General features: G+C 30.7%; 1 protein-coding gene and 1 long non-coding RNA gene across 4 annotated transcripts; one reads left to right on the forward strand and one right to left on the reverse strand.

Moving 5' to 3' along the window:
- Positions 1 to 9,247: 9,247 nt before the first annotated feature.
- Positions 9,248 to 24,019, forward strand: LOC118645554 (fatty acyl-CoA reductase wat-like). 3 transcript variants are annotated; one of them, XM_036286862.1, is made up of 11 exons: positions 9,248 to 9,913; positions 10,173 to 10,274; positions 14,527 to 14,666; positions 14,757 to 14,879; positions 16,191 to 16,316; positions 16,857 to 17,002; positions 17,075 to 17,184; positions 19,920 to 20,115; positions 22,508 to 22,747; positions 22,893 to 23,150; positions 23,231 to 24,018. In XM_036286862.1, exons 2-11 carry the CDS (start codon positions 10,190 to 10,192, stop codon positions 23,319 to 23,321), a joined length of 1,515 nt encoding a protein of 504 aa, XP_036142755.1. In that variant the 5' UTR covers positions 9,248 to 9,913; positions 10,173 to 10,189; the 3' UTR covers positions 23,322 to 24,018. The 3 variants fall into 3 exon arrangements, with proteins under 3 accessions (XP_036142755.1, XP_036142756.1, XP_036142757.1); XM_036286863.1 differs by having other exon boundaries at positions 9,250 to 9,913; positions 10,198 to 10,274; XM_036286864.1 differs by having other exon boundaries at positions 9,823 to 9,907; positions 10,198 to 10,274; positions 23,231 to 24,019.
- On the reverse strand, positions 12,992 to 13,874 carry LOC118645555. Its single transcript, XR_004963263.1, has 3 exons — positions 13,823 to 13,874; positions 13,297 to 13,497; positions 12,992 to 13,035 (listed from the first exon to the last, which is right to left on the reverse strand). It is a non-coding gene; the product is annotated as an uncharacterized LOC118645555 (long non-coding RNA).
- Positions 24,020 to 24,482: the final 463 nt, after the last annotated feature.

Consider the following 24,482-nt stretch of genomic DNA (forward strand, 5'->3'; position numbering starts at 1 on the left):
AGAGACTGAGATAAGATGATAAAAGTTACTACTGAAATGCAATCGAATAAACTCAATATGGCCATGAAGGGAGTTTGCATTAAATTGAGCAATGCGTAACTGATGCTTGGGATCCATTCCGCCACGCGAGACAGGTGCCAAAGAGCGAACAGGATGTGCACGTCAAATGAGCCTATCCAAATCCGTTTCCGAGTCGATATGAACAATCGGCTCACCGTCAGAGCGCCTAACGCAAATATGGCCGTCCCTAACCCAAACATACTTGTAAGATTTTTCTTTGGCAATGCTTTTAGTAGTCTTAAGTAGCTTATATGTATTTTTAGGGAGAAGCTCATTGACGTAAACAACGCGAACGGAGTCGCCACCACAAATGTCACTCTGAAGAAGCACACGTCGCACACGCTTTTTAGTTATAACAGTATCACGAGCCGCACGCGAGGTCAAAGTAACAATAATCGAGCCAGTTTCAGATATAGGCAACGGTCGATCGCTAGCTATCGCAGATTGAGTCTTGCGAATAATTCTTGCATCCAAAATGTGGCACGACAGTTCAGGGATTTCGAGAGCCGTGAACATGTTGCGAGCACAAGCCATTGGGGTAATGGGCATTGTAGCTGGGACGCCGGAAAGGATAAGCGAATTATCAGATTGATCGGATGCAGGCCTATGTTCGATTTCAGGCTACGCACCTCGTCTGCAAGAGCAGTACATTGATGCTCTAACGCAGCAATCCGCTGACTGTTTCGCTCTACATTACTCGCTATGCTGTTAAGCTGATTTAATTTATCATTTAGTTCACAATTAGTGCGTCGCTGCTCGTCCGCAAAAACAGTGAACCTGGCCTCTGACTCCTTTAGCTGATCACTCAATTTAAGTAAAAGCTCTCCGATAGAAGCATGAGACATGGAGGTTTCCACCACCACTTGTGACCGCGGCAGCGATCGAGCGTCATCACTCACGGACGCAGACATACCGGCAGTGTTAAAATTAAAAGATGTGTTGTTGTCAGCCACAGGAGTAAGAGGAAGGCTCAGAGATGAAGAGAGCGACTTACAACACGCATCGGCATACTTATTAACAGAGTAGGATTTAACACACCCAGGATGAAACGTTCTCTTACATACACATTCAACTAGCGCGGTCGCGATCGACTTCTTACACTTAGCGCACACGGGTGACATAAGTTAAATTCGATAAGCACTGAATATGCCCCAAAAACTCTGTACTAGACAGTGTGAAAGATAGCAGTCACAGTGTGTAAAACTAAACCCGAAAACCGCACAAATAAGCGAAGAAACACTGAGAAATCACGCAGATATAAAGCGCCCAGTATATTAACAAAAATGCATGAGCCACTAAGTAATTACACAGCTAACACTCAGAATAATGAGCGTAACAATCACAGGTAGAAAACGAAAGCTGTCAGTCACTGTTAACACTACGCTGTTATTATGTTAACCATAAAGATTCGAACTGAACACCCAGTAGATACAGAGAACACGCAGAGCTCACACCGCTGAGGCAAGGCAGAGACCCGGTAGCCCGATGAAGTACAGAAAGAGGCAGCAGGCGGAGGTGGCGCGTGCGCAGAAAAGAGATAGCCAATGGAGATGACAGGACAGAAGAAGTTCTCCAAAGTATGACGGTGCGTCCGAATCAGAAATTTTAATGTAGCGTGTGTAATAAAGATGAGTGGACACTCACCTAAGAGGAGAGTGTCAAGAAAGTGTGCCCTTGACCGTGTGACTGCAAAAAGAAAGCCCCGAAGAGCAAGACAAGCAGTAAAAGCGGAAAAATTACAGAGCGAAGAAAAGTGCGTCCGCACGCTGTACTCACCGCAGAGAGAGAGAGAGAGAGAGAGAGAGAGAGAGAGAGAGAGAGAGAGAGAGAGAGAGAGAGAGAGAGAGAGAGAGAGAGAGAGAGGTGGGGAGGAGGGGGGAGAATGAGAGAGCGTGAGAGATATAGAAGAGGATTAAATAAGAAAGTAAAGTGTGTAAGAGTAATATTGAACAATATGAAAATAATATAATTAATATAATTAATAATATAATTAATAATTTAGAGAGGGGGAAAGGGAGAATGAGGGAGCGTGAGATAGAGAAGGGCATTAAATATGATAAAGTATGTGAGAGTAATATTACAGAAGAAGAATAAGTGCAATGTTCAATATAAAAATGCTAAGTGGTGCGCGCGAAGCGCGCGCAATGTTGTGTTCTAGTATGATAAATAATGGAAAAATACATTTGTTTAATTTTTTTTTAGTCTTTTTTAATTGCATTAAATTTAATTATATGTAGATGATTTAGAATAATGTATTAATGAGTGACCTTTAAAATGCAATTTTCTTCATAAAAGAATATATAAATTTTTCAATAACATTGATACGTATTACGTCACATATGATTTCCTAAATAAGGAAAGGTCAAAGAATAGTAAAATGGCACTTTGGACACAATGGAATTTTTTAATAAAATCAATTATATTGGAAATATTAATAGTGACGCTATCATTGTTTGCTCTTCCGTTTTCACATGATTCTTTTATATACATTTAAAAATTTATTGAAAGACAAAAATATAAGTGTAAATTTATAAAAAAGGATTATTGACTTAATAAAATAATAGCTTTGTACTTTATGATTTGTATTTGGAACGCGTTTCTAAAGAAGTTAGCGCGTTTTCTTATCATTTTATTCTCCTTTTGCGTTTAATAAACACGAAAAAGATAAAATAATTGAAAATTGCATTAACAAATTAAGAGCACATCTTGAATATAGGCGTATATACCAGGTATGTAAATATAAAACTGAAATTTTTGTATGGAAAATACACGTTTGTTGTATGAAAATAATAAAAAATATTTTATTTGAAGTATTGTCCATCGCTAGCTATACATTTTTTCCATCTCTGACAATTTGTGGATGCCACGCCAAAAACCTGTTCCTCTTTTGAGGCAAACTAGTCATCGAGTCATTTTCGTACATTTTCGTAAAATGTGAAGCGATGCTCAGCAAGTGCGTGTCCCATCGGTGTAAATAAGTAATAATCGGATGGAGCCAAATCTGGTGAGTAAGCCGCATGCAAAAATATTTCCCAATCAAATGCCTCAATCGTTTCCTTGACCGGTTTCGCTGTGTGTGATGGTGCATTATCATAAAGCAAAATCATTTTGTGTTGCCTTTTTTAATATTCTGATCATTTTTCACGCAAAGCTTGATTCAAATCGATCATTCGTTGTTGGCGTTCAGTATTAACGGTTTCACCAGGTTTTAGTAACTCATAATAGATCACACCCTTTTGATCCCACCAAACACAGAGCATTGTCTTCCGTCCATAGCGATTTGGCCTTGTAGTCGATGTCGATGGTTTGCCTGGAGTTACCCATAATCTTTTACGCTTAGGATTCTCAAAATATATCCACTTTTCATCGCCAGTCACAATTTGATGGAGAAATGACTTTCTTTTGTACCTGGCGAGCAGAATTTGCGAAGTGGTTTTCGGTTTTTCTGCTGTCTTTCATTCAGTTCACGTAGAACCCATTTTCCCATCTTCTGAATCTTTTCCATGGCTTTCAAATCGTATGAAGACGGCTTCTCGTGTCACATTTAATTGATTCGCGAGTTGTTGCGTTTGAGCGTCATCCTCATCCAACAATGCTTGCAATTGGCTGTCTTCAAACTTTTTCGGTAGTCTTTCACGTTCTTCGTTTCTCACGTCAAAATTGCCACTGAATCTTTTAAACCACTCAAAGCACTGTGATTTACCAAGAGCATGCTCACCATAAGCTTCGACAAGCATTCGATGCGATTCTGCTGCAGTTTTCTTCAAACGGTAACAGAAAATCAATGCTGTCCGCAAATCGTAGTTTCCAGGCACAAAAGTCGACATGTTCAACGCTATTAAAAACTATGCTGTTGTATATGAAACTTGTATTGCTGTGAGTGGAAAATCTTTATCAGATGTCAAAACAAAAAAATGGCGCCAATAATGCGGTTTGACGATAAGTACATTGACAGCTAGCACTATCTATGGGCAAATCCGATTTCATATTTACAGACCTGGTATAGCACCACTTGATTCCTAAAATTATTTAGACAAAATTAAAAACAAAATTACCAAAATGTTAGAGTTAAATCCCACTGATAAGTGAGACGCGTTAAAAAATGTTTAATATTTCTATGTTCAGATCTGTTACAGTAAAGATGCTTTAGATATTAAAGAAAATCAGTCAAATGCTAACATAACTTTACGTATGCGCTAAATTTTTTTTTGTACTTTTTAATATAAAATAAAATTTATATAAATTTTATGTGTTTAATGCAAAAAAATTGCATTATTATATTATCATACCATTTGAAAAAAAACTGTTACAGAATCGCATCGAATGCTTGTCGAAGCTTAAGGTGAGCATGCTCTTGGTAAATCACAGTGCTTTGAGTAGTTTAAAAAATTCAAAAGTGGCGATTTTGACGTGAGAAACGAAGAACGTGGAAGACCACTGAAAAAGTTTGAAAACAGCAAATTGCAAGCATTGTTCGATGAGGATGACGCTCAAACCCCAAAACAACTCGCGGATCAATTAAATGTGACACGAAAAGCCGTCTCCATACGTTTGAAACCCATGGGAAAGATCTAGAAGATGGAAAAATGGGTTCCACATGAACTGAATAAAAGACAGCAGAAAAATCGAAAAACAACTTGCAAAATGCTGCTGGCCAGGTACAAAAGAAAGTCATTTCTCTATCGAATTGTGACTGGCGGTAAAAAGTGGATATATTTTGAGAATCAATTTCAGACGTGGCCATTTCGAACGTGGCCATTTTGAACGTAGTCAAATTTACGCGTGGCCATTTCAAACGTGGGCAAATTATATCCACTCTATAATAGATAATGGAAAAATACATGTTAGCTTCTTTTCAGTTTTCCACGTAATTAAATTGGATAATTAGGGTAAAGGCGGGCATTATGGCCATAGTTTTTATTTGAGGTCATAATTTTCAAACCGCTGGTTTTTTATTTTGTAACTTTCTGAAGTTCTAATGTATTTAATAAGCTTTGATGACAAAATGTCTTGATCAATTAAAATCTATCCATATTCGAAGAAAAAAAAAGAATTTGAAAGCATGCGTCTTGGCCATATTAAACGTGGGATGGGTAATATGGCCAACTATAAGAAAAATGTACAAAGCAGTAATATTTTGCAAAAATGAGGTAATTTTAATCGTACAGAACATAAACATTGAAACATTTAAAACATACACATTAAAAAAATAAACATTTAATAAAAAAACATTGCAAAATAAACATTTAATCAGAATGTTAAATCTGTGCACCCGCTATTTGTGCACGCTGTTGTGATCACTATTTTCTTGCTTCGCTGTTATTGTCACTCTCAGCACTGGCGTACTCTACACTCTGTTATACTCGCTGCTCTCTCGTTGCACTTGCTGGCCATATTAGCCACCGAATATAGATTTAATAATGTGCATTATATTATAATAATGGGCAAAGCTAATAAATTTAGGACAATAAATTTATTACAAAAATATAGCTAAGGCTCAAGTTTTGAAATGTGTAATAAAAAAAGCCAAAATTATTTTGTTTTAATTTGAAAATCTTGCTTAGTTGGAAGTGCGATGTCTGACTTTGACGTGTATATTTTAATGGTATGGAGAACAATGAAGCACCAAACCACAAATAACAACAAAATAGAGAGGTTCTTGTTACCAAACTTCAATAATAGCTACAATAATTGGTTTTTATACATTATCAACGTTTATCAATGTTTAGAATGTTCAATATTATACGGACATTGTGGCCATATTACCCGCCATAATGCCCGCCTTTACCCTAGATGATTTGATACACAATGTTTTAATAAATTACTTTTAACATGTGACTTTTTTTACAAAGAATACATAAAAAAAGAATACATAAAAATTTTCTGTAAGAATATGTAAATTTTTCAATAACATTAACACGTTAAAGATTTCTTAATTAAGGAAAGCCTGAATATTAATAAAATAACATGCAGAATATTCAATTAAAACAATGTGTAAATTTAATAGAAAACACAGAACGCACATCATAGGTCACAGATGTACATTCGAATCAAACAAAGGTGTTAATAATATTACTGACGCTTCTAATAGGTCACTGCATCCGCGATCTGCGATCGGCAATTGCGTTTATTGTAGGCTTTACATATTTTTACACATTGTTACTAGGGAAGAATTGCTGAATGCGTACCGGTCGCCTAAATTATACCTCTTCAATGTTTTACAGTTTTATTTAATATAAACAATATTTATTATAGTAATTAAATTATGAAGTAAATGGGAAATCAGTAATGTAGACAAAAATTAACAGATTATGGCTCGTTTTGTGCATGCTATCACATTAAAAAGAATTAAGTACAACTAATATAACGTTTTATTTATTTATATAGTATTATATATGTAGTATATAGTGATAATGATGTAAGCATATAATTTTACACTAAAGTTTTATATTTTTCTATAAAAAGGATTATTATAATATATTTTAAATTTATAGCATATACATATTTACAATTATTGTAAAAATTACATTTATATTTTTATAAAACCTGTCAAGTTTCCTAAATCGTACTACTACAAGGATTTCTATATTTGTATTCCTATATGCATATCAATAAAAAACAATTAATTTAAGCTACTTTTATTTCAAGGTCCTTTTTATTGAAATTTTTCGTTCTTATTTATTTATTTTTAAATATTTGACATTCCCAATATTTGATAAAGACACATCATCAGCTGCCTCTACAACGACACAGAACTCAAGGAATACAATGACCTCAACTTACCACACGAGTGAAGAACTACATAAGAAAACCCTACATTTCAAGAACGGCAAAATAATTTTCAACCCTAGTGAGCTGCCCAGTGCTAAGGAAGAAAAGAAAATCTTCAAGGCAGGACACAAAGACGCATGCATCATTACGGTGAGACTTAATCAGGATGACGCAGAACAAAGAGGTACGCAAAATCATTTTAAAATTCTAAACCTGCTCTCAAAAGCGGACGTCAAGCGTCCGGAAGAATATGTTAAGACCGGCTTTTGGTCCGCAAGTAAATAAATTATTTACACATATTTAACGCGTCAAATAAATAATTTAAAGAAGGAAAAAATTAATTAGAACGTTTATTTGAGGAGATATAAGAAAATAGTTTAGCTCATTAGTCTTGTCTCGTTGAAATAGCCCATTAAAAAAAAAATGTCTTTTTAGGACGCTTAGTTCCCGAGATATTGACGATTGAAATAATTTGAACGTGCCAGATCAATTTTGTACGCGCTCGCCTGGCCACGCGCTAGCAGACAATGTGCGCGCGCGGCCGCCGCTCTCAAGTAATACTACTTTTGTTAACATGGTTACAGTGGTTAATCTTCATGAATAGCATCGAACTTTTGGGAAAGATTACTTTAGCTATTTATTACGACGCTGTCAAAATTTCAGCTCTTAATGTTCATAACTGTAGCAACAGTGATTTTTCAAAGAAAAAAATTATCTCGGCTTCTAAGCAACTTAGAACAATATTTTTTTTTAATTTAAAGAAAAATCGCATCTTTCAAATGTATTTTACTCCATTTTGATAGCGTTAATATTTTAAAAGTTATTTAATTGTTAATTAAGCTTATTTTTTACACGTTTATTTGAGGCACTTAATTGCATTGCACATTTCGCAATACCGGTACATGATACTTTTTAAAAAGAGAAAAAAACTTTGGTTCGGATTCGTGCATGATCTCAAAAATGTAGAAATTAAATTTTAGTGGAGCGCGTTTTGGATGAACAATAGACATTATTTGAAAAGCTGTTAACATTTTTTGATGAAATTTGGTACACTTTTTTATCGTCATAAAAGCTATATTTTCCTACAATTTTAAATGCTTGAGTTAATTTTTAAGAAAGTTATTAACACTGTAAGAAATGGCCATTTTTCATGGTTTTTTTCTACTTTACAACTAAACTAATCGACCGATCTTAGTGAACCAAATTTATTATTGTAGCTCTACTTAATACGAACAACTTTTATTTAAAACTTTTTTTGATTCCGCTTTTAGTTTACGAGGCGCAAGCAAAAGACTACTTTTTTCTCACCTTAATCAGTAATTTTGCAATAACCCCCAGCTTTTTGCGAGTGGCAAACGTACCTATCTTAATCTACGGATATTAATTGTGCTTTACGCACAGTAAAACCTAAGTTACCAATTTTTTCCCAAAACGGCTCTTTTTCAGTCTAATTCCGCTGGACTAGGCCCCGGTAGCGAGAGTGCGCGAGTCTGCCAGCGTCCGGTTGCTATAGTAACGCGTTTCGCGGCGCGACGCTTTATATTATCGTGACATTCGTGACGGACGGCGTGAAATATTTATTCGGACGTAACACTTAAAAATTTTGTTATCTTTTTCAATATAAAATTCTAAACAATTTTTTATTTCATAAACATAAATTTACTAATTAAATTATAAATTATATTTAAATGTTATTTTCTATTTTTTTATTACTACCTGATATCTATTTCAATCTCTCCCTCTTTCCCTCCCTCCCTTTCTCTTACTCTCTCTCTTTCTCTATCTATCTATCTATTTTTAATCTTTTTCCTTCCCTTAAATTTTCTCTTTCTGATAAAATTCATGTTCCATTAAATACGTAAAGTACGCGAATTATCAAAATGTAATATTTAAATTGAATTTTTATTTGAATTATTTCTTTTTCTTTCTCTCTCTCTGTATTAATTTATAATTTAATTTATATTTATAAAATAAAAATAAAAAAGTGAAAGATTAAATGGCGCGCGCGAAGCACGCGCAATGTTCCAGTGACTAGTCAATTCTAGTGTAATAAAAACGCGTATGAGAGCGGTAGTGGGAAAGAGGAGATACGCGCACGGTTACGTATGTACATGTAGAAGAAAGAACATGTACGAGCCAATGTTCATCAATGTATGATTTACGTACGTGAAAGAAAGAAATAAAATTAAAATTAGTAATGTCTCTTAAAACGTGAAAGGAAATCTACGAGCAGCGATAAAACGTTCTGAATCTCCTCCGGACCGATTACAAAAACTCGTACAATTTTATAAGTGTTGGACCATTAACGGTCAGAATTTATGTAATCAACGATGCTTCATACGTCTGGAATCTTAAAACGTACGCATAGTAATAATCAAGCTGATTGTACGTCGTATGTTCGAACTGGACGGCTGCAATGATGTAACGATCAACTAGTTAAAACTGTCGATATTGTTGTTCCGCAGTTTACGCAGATCTCCAGTATCGCGTTCGCCGTAACAAATCTCAATCAAGTAGCGAACATCAAAATAGTGCTTATTGTGAAAAAAATCGGTACCGACGAGGTAAACAATATTAGAAAAACTGCAGTCCGAAAAAAATCGTTTTCCTAATAAAGATTATCGATACTTACTTAGAGTCGTTTCCTAAGGAAACACCTTGTAGACAAGTATGTAGACAAGTATGTAGGACAGAGTTTTATTGCGTCCCCTCCCCCACCCTCAACGGACCCAGATACGGACTGGTTTTTTCTCCCGCTTTATCCCCCTTCCACACCCTTCACCCTGCTTGGAGCCCCATGGATTGGCCCCTTTACCTACTTCACACGCCTTCCACATTTTTGCGTTACTTAACTTACTTGTTATCCTATTCCAGTACCAAAAATTAGAAAAAGATAGATAAAGGTCAAGTTGAATCGAGAAAGTTAATTTATTGATAGAAAGGTAGGCCTAATACTGAGTTATTGTATATAAAAGGGCGAGAAAAGAACGAAGCAGCCAGTGGAGCACAGAATACCCTGTACTAATTGCGGACTGATATTTTGTAAACTGAAGAATAATCGTACGGGTCGTCACACGTAATTGTAATAGAAAAATTCTTTATAAAACTAAAAAAAAATACTATTCTTTTAACTCATACCAGACCATTTCATAGTATACGCTTATATATATATATATATATATATATATATATATATATATATATATATATATATGGAACAAGACTTTCTTTATAAGTCTCAATCTTCGAAGTTACTGCAAATCTAGTAAATATTTGCTAAAGAAAGTTCGAAAATCAGTAAATATTAATTAGATTAAAAAATATTAATTTTTAAATCTTAGTGTTAATTTTACGCATTATGATAAGTGAACAAAACATGGAAACTGAAATACGCAGAACGCCAATACAGAATTTCTATGCCGGACAGTCGATCTTCATCACAGGTATTTATTTATCATGCAACTTACTAAACATTTGTATTAAGTAATATTCTTCATTCCAAAACACTCTCTTATTTTTGTAACCTATATTTCAATTCCGAATTTTATGATGCGCCTACCATGCAAGTTTGCAAAACTGTTCCTTTCTCATTCTATAAAATTTTGTGCCGTCTTCTTTTTTTTTTTTTTTTTGCTAAACATTAAAATTCTAATTGACATCCGTTCGTTATCACTTTCTTTCTTTTGCAATCTATTATTTCTTTATATATTTTTTATTCCAACTAGAACACAACATTGCGCGCACTTTGCGCGCGCCATTTATCCTTTTACTTTTATTTTATAAATATAAATTAAATTATAATTTAATACAGAGAAAGAAAAAAGATAAATAATTTAAAATATTACATTTTAATAGTTTGCGTACTTTACGTATTTGATGGAACATGAATTTTATCAAAAAGAGAGAATTTAAAGGAAGGAAAAAGATTAAAGATAAAGAGAGAAAAAGAGAGAGGAAAAGAGAGGAATGGAGAGATTGAGATAGATATCAGGTAGTAATAAAAAAAATAGAAAATAACACTTAAATATAATTTATAATTTAATTAATACATTTGTATTTATAAAATAAAAGGATATTTAGAATTTTACGTTGGAAAAAATTTAAAAAATTTAAAGATATTTAAAAGAAATACCTATATTAACATCAAATATTATTGTATAATGTTATTTCCTATTTTATTATTACCTGATATTCCTTCTTATTTCTTTTTTTTCACTTTTTCTTTTCCTTTTTTTACATTCTTTTTACAAAAGTCACTGTTTCTCCTTCTAATTACTTTTCTACCCTTCTCTCTCTCTCTCTCTCTCTCTCTCTCTCTCTCTCTCTCTCTCTCTATCTATCTATCTATCTCTCTTTTTCTATCTTTTAATCTACCTATCTATCAATATCATTTCTTTCCAAGTTTTTTCTTTTTGAAAGATTTTAAACTTGTAAAGATATTATTATATAATATATTTAATGTATTATTTTAAAGTAAAAATTTTAACTAAATTATAATTAATATTACATTTTCATGTTGTCATATTTCTTTCTCCCTCTCGATCTATCTGTATATCTATTTATCAATTTCATTCCTGAGAAATACGCACAATGCCAAATTATTTAAAACTCCATAAGCGTATATGTACAGACAATATTAAACAATGTTATTAAAAAATTAAATATTATTTGATATTTCCCATCATTACTTTTTTTTTACTCTTTTCTCATTCTCTTTTGCACTCTATATCTGTTCCCTCTGTCTACAGAAGTCGTTGTTTTACCTAATTATATATTTTAATGTTGTTGCCTATTTTACACACCCTCTCTATCTACTTATCTATCTATCTGTTTATCCATATTTTTTATTTACTTCTATAAAAATTAAAAATTAAAAATTTTATATTAAAAAAGATTTTAAAAATTTAAAGATAAATTTAAAAGAAATATATTTATAAACATAAATATACAGACATGATGTGCTATGTTATTTTTTATTTTAATATTACCTGATATTTCTTCTTATTTCTTTTCTCTTAAACTTATCTCACTTTGTCCGTTTCTTTTTACAACAAAAGTCGCTGTTTCTCCTTTAAATTTTTTGAATCCCGTAATCTCTCTTTTTCTCTTTCTCTCTCTCTCTCTCCCTTTCTATCTCTAAATCTATCTATCTACCTATCTCTTTCCTTTCCTACTTCTTTCTTTCTAAAAGATTTTAAAATTTAAAAGATATTATCATTACATGATATATATTTTATGAATTATTAAAAAAAAAAATTTTTAATTAAATTATAAATTATATTATATTTTCATGTTGTTCCAAATTTCTATCTCTTTTTCTATTTATATATCTATTTATCAATCTCTTTCTTGAGAAGTATGCAAAATGTTAATTTATTTAACTCCATACATAAGCATACATATACAGATAATATTTAATAATGTTATTGAAAGATTAAATATTACCTGATATGTTTTTTTATTACTTCTTTCTAACACTCTATCCTTTACTCTTTTTCTTTTGCACTCTCTTACTGTTCCTTCTATTTACAAAAATCGTTGTTTTTCTTAATTATATGTTATATTTTAATGTGTTCTTCCCTATTTCTTTCTCCCTCTCTATTTATCTATCTATTTATCTATTTCTTTTCTTTTCTTCCACAAAAATTAACAACATAAAATTTTACAATTAAAAAATTTTAAAGATATATTTAAAAGAAATGTATATATAAACATACATTAGAAACATTATTGTGCAATGTCATTTCCTTATTACTTGATATTTCTCCTTAATTTTTCTTTTTTAAACTCTCTCTCTTTCTTTTTCTGTTTTCATTCCTTCTTTCTGCAAAAAGAGTCACTGTTTCTTCTTCTAGTTTCTTGTCTTCCGTAATCTTTCTCTCTATCTCTCTCTTTTTCTATTTCTCTATCTATTTACCTATTTCTTTTTTTTCCTTCTTTTTTCTTTCTAAAAGATTAAGAAATTTTAAACATATTATTGTCATATAATATATTTTACATACTATTTTAAGGTAAAATTTTTAATTAAATTATAAATTATATATTATATTTTAATGTTGTTCCCTATTTCTCTCTTCCTATCTATCTATCTATCTACCTTTTCTTCTTATTTCTACTTCCCCCTTTCTCTCTCTCTCTCTCTCTCTCTCTCTCTCTCTCTGTCTGTCCCTCTCTCTTCTAACTCTTAGTCTATCTTTCTTCTTTCTACAAAAATCATTGTTTTTTCTTACATTATATTTTAATGTCGTTCCCTATTTCTCACTTCCTTTTTATCTATCTATCTATCTATTTTTCTATCTATGTATTTATCTATCTCTTTCCTTTACTTCTATAAAAATTAACAACTTAAAATTTTATAATTAAAACAAATTAAAGATATATCTAAAAAAATATGTATATAAACATATACATTTACAGATTACAGACATTATTGTGCAACGTCGTTATTTCTTATTATATTATTACCTGATATTTCTCATAATATCTTTCCTTTTAAACTCTCTTTCTCTCTCTTTCCGTTTCTTTTTTTCTGCAAAAATCACTGTTTCTCCTTCTAATTTCTTGTTTTTCGTAATCTGTCTCTCTCTCTCTCTCTCTTTCTTTCTCTTTCTATCTCTTGATTTATTTATCGACCTAATATCTCTTTCCTTTCCTATTTCCTTCTTTCTAAAAAAATTTAAAAATTTTAAAGATATTATTATATAATATATATATATTTGATTATTTTAAAGTATATAATTTTAATTAACTTATTTATAAATTATATTATATTTTTTATGTTGTTCCGTATTTTTCTTTCTCTCTATCTATATATATCTATATATCAATATATCTATATATCTATTTATTATAGATCTATATATCTCTTTATCTATCTCTTTCCTAAAAAGTACGCGAAATGTCAAATCAATGTTATGTCCTTACTTTATTTCCTAATCTTCTATAACAAACAATCTTTAAATTCCTTTTCTTACATAACAAATAATCTTACCTGATATTTTAGTTTCTTATTTCATCCCTTTCTCCCTCTCTCTCTCTCTCTCTCTCTCTCTCTCTCTCTCTCTCTCTCTCTCTCTCTCTCTCTCTCTCTCTCTCTCTCTCTCTCTCTCTCTCTCTCCCCCTCTGCCCTCTCTAATCTCTTCTCTTCTCTAAGGATAGAATGATACCCAAGAACATTTGGGTGACGTTTCTGAACGCAACCCTAACGTTATTTTAGTTCTCCAATTTCTGAATTGGTCGATTGTGGCGCGACACATCTTAGTTATCAGTCTGAAGTTAGCTACTGGTAGTCCATACTTATATAGTCAAAGCTTCTAATAACTTTCTTTAGCAAAACATATTTAAAATGGTTTTTATAAAAAAAAATTTTAATATTTTCAAGGACGGAAAACAGATTTCTAAAAGTGTTAAAAAAAGTTTTTTTTACAAAGTTAGACCACAACTTGTTTCTATATGCACAAATATAAGAAAGGACAAATTTTTTTAAAAATACATGCAGAATCTTAACGTACAAAAAATTACACAAAAATTAAACATTTTTGATCACTTCTAATGTAAAAGAACTATTCAGAGGATTTTCAGATTAAAATAGAATGTTCTTTCTATATAATGGCTTTTAAATTCTTCGCGCGCGCGCGCGCGTGTGTGTGTGTGTGTTCATGTGCGTGTATAATTTACGTTTTATTTATTTTTTAGGAGGTACCGGATTTCTTGGAAAAGTCTTGATTGAAAAACTATTACGAAGTTGTGCCGATATTTCCACGATATATCTGCTGATACGATCAAAAAATAATAAATGCCCCAACAGTCGACTAGACGAAATATTTGAAAAACCTGTAAGAATCTAGGAAACAATATCAAATTAATATAATATATCGCAATGTGTATTTGTAACTTATCATATAAGATATGTGTGATCTGTGTAGATTTACAATCGAGTAAAAAAGGAAGTACCGAATTTCCGCCAAAAAGTCGTCCCAATTATAGGTGATTTAAATGTCGAAGACTTTGGATTGTCAGCAAATGACAAGAGCATCTTAATAAATAAAGTATTTAATTCAGATTACTTTAATTATTTTATCTGTACTATAATATTTTAATACAATAAAAATTATTGTTTTAAACGAGAGTACAGATTTTATATATAAAGGAAAATCGTCAATACTGATATCCCAGTGAAATATGCTCTCCGAAAAAATATCGAATCGACGTTAAGTTGATGTATTTTCGATGCAAAAAACATTGATGTTATTTTAATGAGTCATTTTGTCATTTCTCAATGGAATAAGCTTCTTAAAGTGACATCCTTTTATTTCTCGAAAATTAAACATTGCATTGTATTATTAATACTGACAAAAACATAATTTAGTTAGAGATATAAAAAATTTAAAGTTTATATACATTTATTCACATTTATGGAGTTCTTTTGTTAAAATAACTTCTTCAAAAATAAAAATAAAATTTGTATTATTTTTTGCAAGTTACATAGTTTAAAAAATAGAGAACACACCTTATTAATTATATTATATTAAATAATTATTTTATATTATTTTACATTTTTATAATTTTTTAAACTATTTTGTTAATATTTTCTTTTTTGTATTTTTTTTTAAATGTATGGTATAAAATATAAAATTATTGTAGAACACAAACTGTATTTTTCTTACTAAAAATCTAAGCTGTATAATCTGTTCTATTTATAACATAATTTTAAATAAATTGTCCATTTTTCAAATAAATACGAAAGAAAAATTGCAGTGTATTGATGATCTTCCTTTATCTAACCATAATCTAATTATAAATCATAATCTAATTGTAATTTAATTACAGTGCAACTTCTCTATATTTCCGCGATTGGATCGGAGGAGAATACTTTTCCATGAATTGACGGCCCCCCACTAATTCGGCACCGCCGCCGCGTCATCGTAGAAAAATTCACTTTCCTCTTAATAGGGCCGGCCGTAATTTTAAAATATATGTAGTTTTAAAATACAAATATGCAAGTTTAAAGATTTGTTCTCAATTTTATTAATGTACATTATTTAATATAATTATTTAAATATATTAATAATTAATAAATAATTTAACATTATATGGTGTAAAAAATGTGTGCATTTTTACGCACATAGTATGTGGTCTTATTGAGAGGGTCATGTTTGAAATGTAAGTTCGAATAGAAAGGTGGTATAGTGGAGGATCGCGATCGAATGCAAAAGCGAGGAAGCGGGCTTATTCAAGGAGTCCTATTGGGAAGTTGCACTGTATAAATTAACGTAATTAAAAATTAATAAACTTTTTTTCTTTTACCTAATTTTTTAACTAAAAATATTATAGTGCAATATTTTTAATATAATATATAGGTATCCGTCATTTTTCATATGGCAGCAAATTTACATTTTAACGAAGAAATCAAAGTTTCTACGGCAGCAAACATTGAAGCTATTGCTACCATCTTAAAGCTTGCAAAACACATGATAAATTTAAAGGTAATTTTTTGGTCTGATAATTACATATCAATACTGAGAGAAAAAAATGTCGTTAACCATAATCTCACTGTATTTTATAATTAACTTTTGCCTTAAACATATTTTTATTTTAAACATTTAGAATTTAGAATTTTATATATTTGATCATGTTCAATTAGATTTATTTTTGTTTATTCTTAATATATTACATATATCACATCTACAAGTTGTGCCTTGTTATCTCATTGTATTATGATTGTATTATAATCCTGAGCCTGTTCATCCGGCTAGGAAACCGACTAAGAGAATTCAGCTCTGCTCGGAAATAAAATTATCTTTTAAAATAATTCTTTATTAACATTTAAACACTATAAAAAAAATTTTTTTTAATAACATTTAAATACTATAAAATAATATTTGGAACTATTTTTTTATTAGTTCCAAATATCATACATTTTCTCTTCAATGAATAACAATTTTTAACAAAAGTTATCGGTATTAGTACGTTTATTTATTTTTAAAAAATTAAAAAATTAAATTTAACGATTTTTTATCTTGCAGTCATTTATTCACGTGTCAACCGTATATGCGAATTGCTATGTGGACCATATTGAAGAACGATTTTACTCATATCCTATTAATCACAAAAATCTTATTACGTTTACACGTAATTTACCTGAAAATATAATCAAGGAAAAGATATCTAGGTATGTGTAATATGCAGTATAATAAAATAATAAAATGTATTAATATAGATAATTAAATTATTATTTGACTAGAATTGTATCACAATGGCCGAATACTTATACATTCACAAAAGCAATGGCGGAAGGATTTCTCAGATACGAAAGCGGAGATTTACCAGTTGGAATATTTCGGCCTGGCATAGGTAACAAAATAATTATAAAAATTAACAGATTCTTTAAAAGTTTATTACCCATTAAGAGGATGCTAAACTGCTCGTCAAACTTGATCGAGGTCAATAATGTAGAGTCATTTGAGCACGTTATTAACAAAATTTTGTATGTATTTCTTTTATAGATTTAGAAATCCTTTTCCAGAATTAATTGTGGAGAATTCTTAATTCTGTAAATGCAATAAAAAGTTGTACATTGGAACAAATTGTACAATTCTGACGATAAAACAGATAAGATCCTTTTAAACACTGAAAACTTTTTTTCTAAGGTTCCTAGGCTCATTCTAAAAGCACAGTATTGTTCTTTGCTGAAATGTGAAGTGCGCCCCATGCTTATTTTATACGTACAAAGTCTAAAACTTTTATACGCAGCCAATGTTTTCACGAGTCGACTACAGAAGTCGATATAGCTCAAAACTATAATTTTCTAACTTTCTTTCGTTTTTCGTATAAAATTGATCGCAGCGCACCGCGTTATTATCTGTATTTTAATTTTGGAGAAGGATTTTCAATTCCATGCAATCAATAAAAAGATTTCGGTGTCCGAAAATTAATGATAAATGCAGTTTAGTATCCCCTTAAGATTTATGGCTAAACCTGCAAGAGTATAGCTACACAATAATAATCAGAAAGAAAAAAAGAGTATAAAAAACATATCTGACATAAAAAACACTTTGCAAAAATCAGTTTTGCAATTGCTATGAACAAATTGTTAAACATTGTAAAAACATTACGCTAATTGATTTATTAAAGAGACATGCATAACTTGTCTTTATATCATTCTCGGTTTATCCAGAAAAATATTAAACAATATAAAAAATAAATATATATAATTAAAATGAGTTTCTGTCCAATAACACAGGCACACAATAAAACATTAATTACAAAAAAAAAATTTTTTTTAAGGTTAGGAAAAAATGAGCCAATTCAGAAATTCTGACCTTGGATTTGGATTCAGCGGGTCAAAATACATAAAAATAAACTAGTCTGGTCCGTCGGACCAACATTAAAAAAAAATTTTTTTGAGGTTAGGAAATGCGAGCTAACTTTGCAATTCTGACCTTGGATTCGGATTCAGCGGGTCAAAATGTATAAGAATAGACTAGTTTGGTGCGCCGGACCAACATTAAAAAAAAAATTTTTTTGAGGTTAAGAAATGCGAGCAAACGTTGCAATTCTGACCTTGGATTCGGATTCAGCGGGTCGAAATACATAAGGATTGACTAATCTAGTGCGTCGGACCAACCACTTTTTTTTGTGTGCCTGTGTAATTACAGGAATAAAATTATATATAATTAAGCTAAACGAGTATGAAGCAATTCTTAGTTTTAACTTCTAAATTTATATTATTATAAATAATTTTTTTAATGTAACAACAACGGACTTCACAAATCAAAAAATAATAGTATAATATAAAAATTGCCCAAAAATTATAAGTTTAAAACTTTTACAAAAACTTTATTATCATAAATTTTGTGAGTTACATATTCTCTATACGTTTAAATTTTGATGTTCATTTGCGTATTTATTCAAATTACAAGAAAAATACTTTTTGCTCAATTGAATTATTTGAAAAACTGTGATTAACAAAACTTTTTTAAATATAAATATATTGTTTGATATATATTCTAAACCGTAGTACTTTTGAACAACATTTTCTTTCGCAATCCTAAAATTATCTTAATAAAATGATATAATTTTTTATTTAGATAAATTTAATATAAAACCATGTTTATTTTACCTAGGATACATTTCTATATAATTTATCTTATTATTATTTAAATAATTTGAAGTCATCTAACCATAACACTAATACACACACACACATTTATTACGTGTGTAAGTAATGTCTGTAAATATCATATAGAGGCATATGATATTATTCTCCGCAACACATCTCTTTAGTATATCTTAAAGTAAGTCCTTTTTCAAACGACGCGTTTATACAATAATAGAAAGTTAATTCTCTGACCAATAAATGTTTTAAACATATAGATAAAGTTAAAATCGAAATTATTTGGTCTGCAGAGACTCTCACACCTACAGAAAAGATTTCTGGACCTAATATTATTACTCTTTGATCTATCATAAGATAGGATCGATATAATCCCAATCACATTTATTATCAAAGAAGAAATATTTTATTCTTAAATAGAAAGGTCTTAAATCTAGAATAAAATGACTTTTGATGCCTATCTTATTAATTTTCTTAGAATGATTTAGTAAATTTATGACAATCTTATGATATTCTAAATTTAAGAATAAATTGATCGGAAGATAGAAATTTCTGATTTAATCTTAATCTGTCTTGTTTTAATTTTATACTACATGAGACTGTAATAAGATTACGTATGTCAAAAATTTTTTTGTCTTGATATCAGAAATCCTTTCTGAAAGGGTGATACTAAATATAATTTTTCTATTAATTTTCTTAGCTTGTATAAATTGCGTGCCGACAATTTTGTCAGTCTTGAAAGACATAAATTATAAAAATATTCAAATATATTTATGTAAAAAAAGCTTCAAACATAAGGGGGAATATTGAAAACAATTATAATTAAAAATCAAACTAATAAAACGAGCAATTTTGTTATTTAATATTATTTTATTACTTACATATAAAATCTATTCTTAAATTTTCTCTTATCTTTTGTTAAACACTTTTCATATATAAATCTACAAGAAAAAATAGTTAAAATTTCTTACAGTTTTATCTAGTGCCAGTGAGCCACTCGTTGGATGGATCGACAATAAGTATGGACCAGTTGGCTTGTTCATGTCTTCACTATTTGGATTAGCAAGATTTCAACGTTGTGATTCTAGTACCAAGGCAAATCTAGTGCCAGTCGATTTCACCGCAAATGCATTAATTGTTAGTGCTTGGGACGTCCATAATCAATCAAGGTATAACCGTGTACTAAACAATGCCACTACTTTACGTATCAATTAATGCAATTAATTTATATACAATCTTACTTTTATTATTTTAATTATTGCCACAGACAATAGTAGACTATAATATAATTTTAATTTTACACATAATTTTTTTATTATAACTTTTTATTTATGTTACGTCCAGCCTTATGGGATTTTACTCTTTATTCGGTAGGAAGGATATTTCAGGCAAAACAGGTAAGGCAGGGAAGAACGTAACAAAACGTGTAAAATTCCTGTAGGCACACTGTTTAAGAGAGGGTAGGTGCCTCGGGTCGAACGCACTTTTTATGACTCAAAAATATAGGTCAACGTGCCGATAGGCCCGCTATAACCCGTTTCAAGTCGTACGTCCGTCGGTCCAAGTTTCGAGTCAACGAATTGAATCGCTTTAACTCGGGATCGGACCAGGTGCATTCTTTGTTCGGGATGAGGAGAGGTCGTTGAAACTTAAATGAATGACGAAGTTGGTGTAAAATTAACAAAAGTATTTATTCTAATAACAAATAAAAATAAAAAGAAAAAGAAAATACAAATAAGTGCTGAAGTCGTCAATTGACAATTTTGTAATAACGGTATAATCGAATTTAAAACGCATAGTGAGTATGTATATAGTTATACAAATATTAAATAAGTATGTGGTGGGCGGAGAAAAGGAAACAAGAGATTTTTTTTTTTTATTCTATAGTATTAACGGTAAACGCGGAGCAAAGAAATAGACGAAGGGTTTATTAAATGGTTACATGGGGAAAACAGAGATGCTTGAAATTGTAAGAGGATAAAGAATAACGTGGGAGAGAGTGAGGGTGGAACATCTTCGGGTTTTAGAGAACTGATCTAGGAATAAGTAAGAGAAAGAGGAGGAGCGGGGACGTTTCGAGGATCACACGGGGGTTCCTCAAGATTAGGGGATGGCGTAGGGATAACTTGAGGATCGCACGAGGGTTCCTCAAAGTTGTGAGATGGTGACGGGATATTTGAGGATCACACAAAGATTCCTCAGGGTTGTGAGATGGTGTCGGGAACTTGAGATTCGCACACGGGAGCCTCAAGTTTGTATGAGTGTGAGGGAATTATTTATAAATAATAGAAGGGTGTCTTAAAGAATTAAAACGGAAGGGAGTAGATGAGTAACGTAAAAACAAAGAAATAAATTGTGATAGTGGGACTTACTCATTACTGGTTCTCGAACGAATTCGTCGAAATCAAAGGGTTTTCTTGACCGGATCGAACGGCACTAAAGTTTACTTGCTCAATGATTCTACATAATTATTAACTAAATGACTAACTCTCTTACTCGTTACTGCGAATCGAACTGCAAACTCTGAACTGTACTGCACTCACAACTCATGATACTCATTGACTAACTAACTAACTACTGACGTAACTCTAAAAACTCTAAACGTAACTGAACTCATCACTAACAACTAACTAACTGACTCTTCAAGATTTGGTATTATATATACAGAGTCTTACAGAGGGAGGATCCAGATGTGGATGATTCAAATATTTTAACTGGTAGGATTCTTTTTCAGGATTGTGTGGTGGGTGAATTCTAAGTTTTCTTATTGGAAAAATAGTTTTTCCTCTTTGCCCAATCATACGTTGAGTAATCTATCAAAAGTTTCTCTGTTTCTTCCCACAATTTCTTTCAATTTTATCGAAGAGATCCGACCTATCGCGTAGGTTATCTTCCCTTTGGGTTTAAGAGATAAATGATTTTTTTTTATCGTGCTAGACGTGCTACGGTATAGGTTGCAGATGGAGGAAACGGTTATTTATTTTTTGCTTATGTTCAGATACTTTATTGCTCATTTTTTGTGAGGAAACGTGAAACTTTGCTTAGATCCCATGTTTGTTTTTGAATTTCTATCTTTAGAATTTATTATTTGTTGACTCAATATTCAAAAGAAGTCGGAATTATCAACTTGGTCGTTTCGTCCATCTATGTTTGTCATTACGTTTCTAACAGACTAATCCTAGACGCATAAAAAATTATCAGAGACCGTTAAAACGGAATTTCTTTTGTAAATTATTTGTTTTTCTGACAAAGGGAAATCGTGGAGTCTACCGGACGTAACATTTATTATTGCATATTTATTTATATGTAAATGTTTATAATATATAATAATAATAATAACAATAATAATACATAGAGTAATCGAGCAAAACATTTTATTAAAATTAACAATAAACATTTTTATAAAATTAACAATAAACTTCTATTATTATATGAAGATGTATATTTAAATATTTTAAATATTAAGGTATTACTATAATTTGTGAATATTTATGTAATTGTAACACTGTTACATAAAAAAATATAATACATAATTTAACTAAATCTTAATGAATTTTTTAGGAGAGGCAGAGATATGTTAATTTATAATTTTGTATCACCAATTGATGGGCCTACTTGGAATGACTATAAAAACTCATTTCTCGACATGAGTAAAACATATCCCTTGAGAAATGCCATATACATACCCTTAATGACTTTCTTACGATATAAAGCATCCTATAAAATTTGTATTTGGCTCGGTCACTTTCTTCCGGCTTTATTTATGGATATTGCAAGCATCTGTATAAATCGTAGTCCATGGTATTAGAAATAAAACTATTATACATATTTAATAGATTAATAATTCTGTACACTTCATAATTATGTACAATAGTCTATATCTATCTAATCAAATAAAATTACATTTACAATATAAAAAGTTTTAGTAATTTCTCATGTATTTCAGTATGTGCAAGTTGTATATAAAGATCGACAAATTTTCCAAAGCAATCGAACCTTTTTGTAATAAAGAGTGGACTTATTCTACTGACAATGTTCATGCAATGTGGGATCGTCTCAATAAAATGGATCAACAATTATTTAAGTTTAACATGATAGAATTTAACTGGACAAAATATTTTATTGATCATTATCAGGGCTTACACCTCTACTTAGTCAAGGATGATGGTAATACTCTAGAAATCAGCCGTATTAAATATAAAAGGTAACGAATAATTTTTGTAAATTTTCAATTACTTCTTTTAGTTTAAATTTATTGTATATAAACAAAACTTTTAATTTCAGATTTTATTGGATACACCAAATGATAAAAGTTGTATTTGTTTTTGCTGTCTTTTGGATTACATTAATTATATTTAAGAAATTGTTTATATAATGTTAACATTAAAATATTTATTATCTTATCACCTTGTTTTACATTTGCTTCATGACACATGTAATAGATTTATCATCTATGCATTCTCTTTTTTTCTGCAATTGCCATAATTTAATAAAATAGTAAAATAATAAGTTAGCTATTAGATTAATATATGAATAACATTGAAAATCAGCTTTCATTTAAAGCAGATTTTGATATTTAATCTCTTGCAGACTAACTTAGATCTTATCGACGATTTTTTAATTCTAAATTAGATGGATGTTGCATAAAAAAGATCGACTTTTGTAATTGTTAATAATAAAAATTCATCAATCGAATTACGTGATATTTCGTTCCTTATTAAAAAATTCCAAATTGCCAAGTTTGTTGAAAACTGATTATGCCAATTGTTTGCTATCAACCGTTGTCAAGCATAAAGGCTGACAAATTGCAAAAATATATCTGTAATATTACAAGGTGTTTACAAATTGCAAACAAAGATCGATATGACAAAACCTGTTGATCATGCTATGTAAACAGGTTGATGTCAGTGATCGAGCGAGGTTTGCACTTTTTGTTATTAATCTGCAGTCAGATTGCTTGCACGTGCAGATTTTACTCGATTCTTGCCATTAGTCTGCTATCAAATTCTGCGAGTAAGCTCTGTAAATTGTAAGTATATTGCTAAAACAATTAATGCCAATTAACTTTTATTTTGTTATCAACTTTTGAGAAAATCTGTTGCCGATCTGTTAACACATGGCGCGCATTTTGCTTACAGAAATACTATTAGCTTTGAAAAAAACTTATTGAAACTAATAATCAAGAGGCATGGTAGTGTCTCGCGCCAAGTGTAGGATAGTAGACCCATTCCAGGGCTTTCGCTATTGCGCATGCTTCCGCTGTAAACACTGTAGCTGCGTTATTAAGACTCGTGTATCCTCTTTCTTTGTTTTCTACCAGAAAGGCACATCCCACTGATGGCTCCTCTTCCAACTTGGAACCGTCCGTGTAAATCCTAATTGTATCCTGATTTAAGTCGTATTTTCCTTGAATGTCCTGAAGTAACTCTTTTTCTATTATTTTCTCCTTGATGCTATATTGCTTTCCAATTTCCATATCTAGCGTTAAATTGTCTATTACATCCCATTAGTTTGTCTTGAATAATTCTTCTCTTGA

This window comes from Monomorium pharaonis, chromosome 5 (genome assembly GCF_013373865.1).
Source record: "Monomorium pharaonis isolate MP-MQ-018 chromosome 5, ASM1337386v2, whole genome shotgun sequence".
NCBI lineage: Eukaryota > Metazoa > Arthropoda > Insecta > Hymenoptera > Formicidae > Monomorium > Monomorium pharaonis.

Excerpts from the sequence above, each read along its gene's own strand:
- LOC118645554 (XM_036286862.1), top strand. The coding sequence starts at position 10,190 with ATGATAAGTGAACAAAACATGGAAACTGAAATACGCAGAACGCCAATA. Across the intron at positions 14,880-16,190 it reads AGAGCATCTTAATAAATAAA|GTATCCGTCATTTTTCATAT; the intron begins GTATTTAATTCA and ends TATAATATATAG. Across the intron at positions 17,185-19,919 it reads AATATTTCGGCCTGGCATAG|TTTTATCTAGTGCCAGTGAG; the intron begins GTAACAAAATAA and ends AATTTCTTACAG.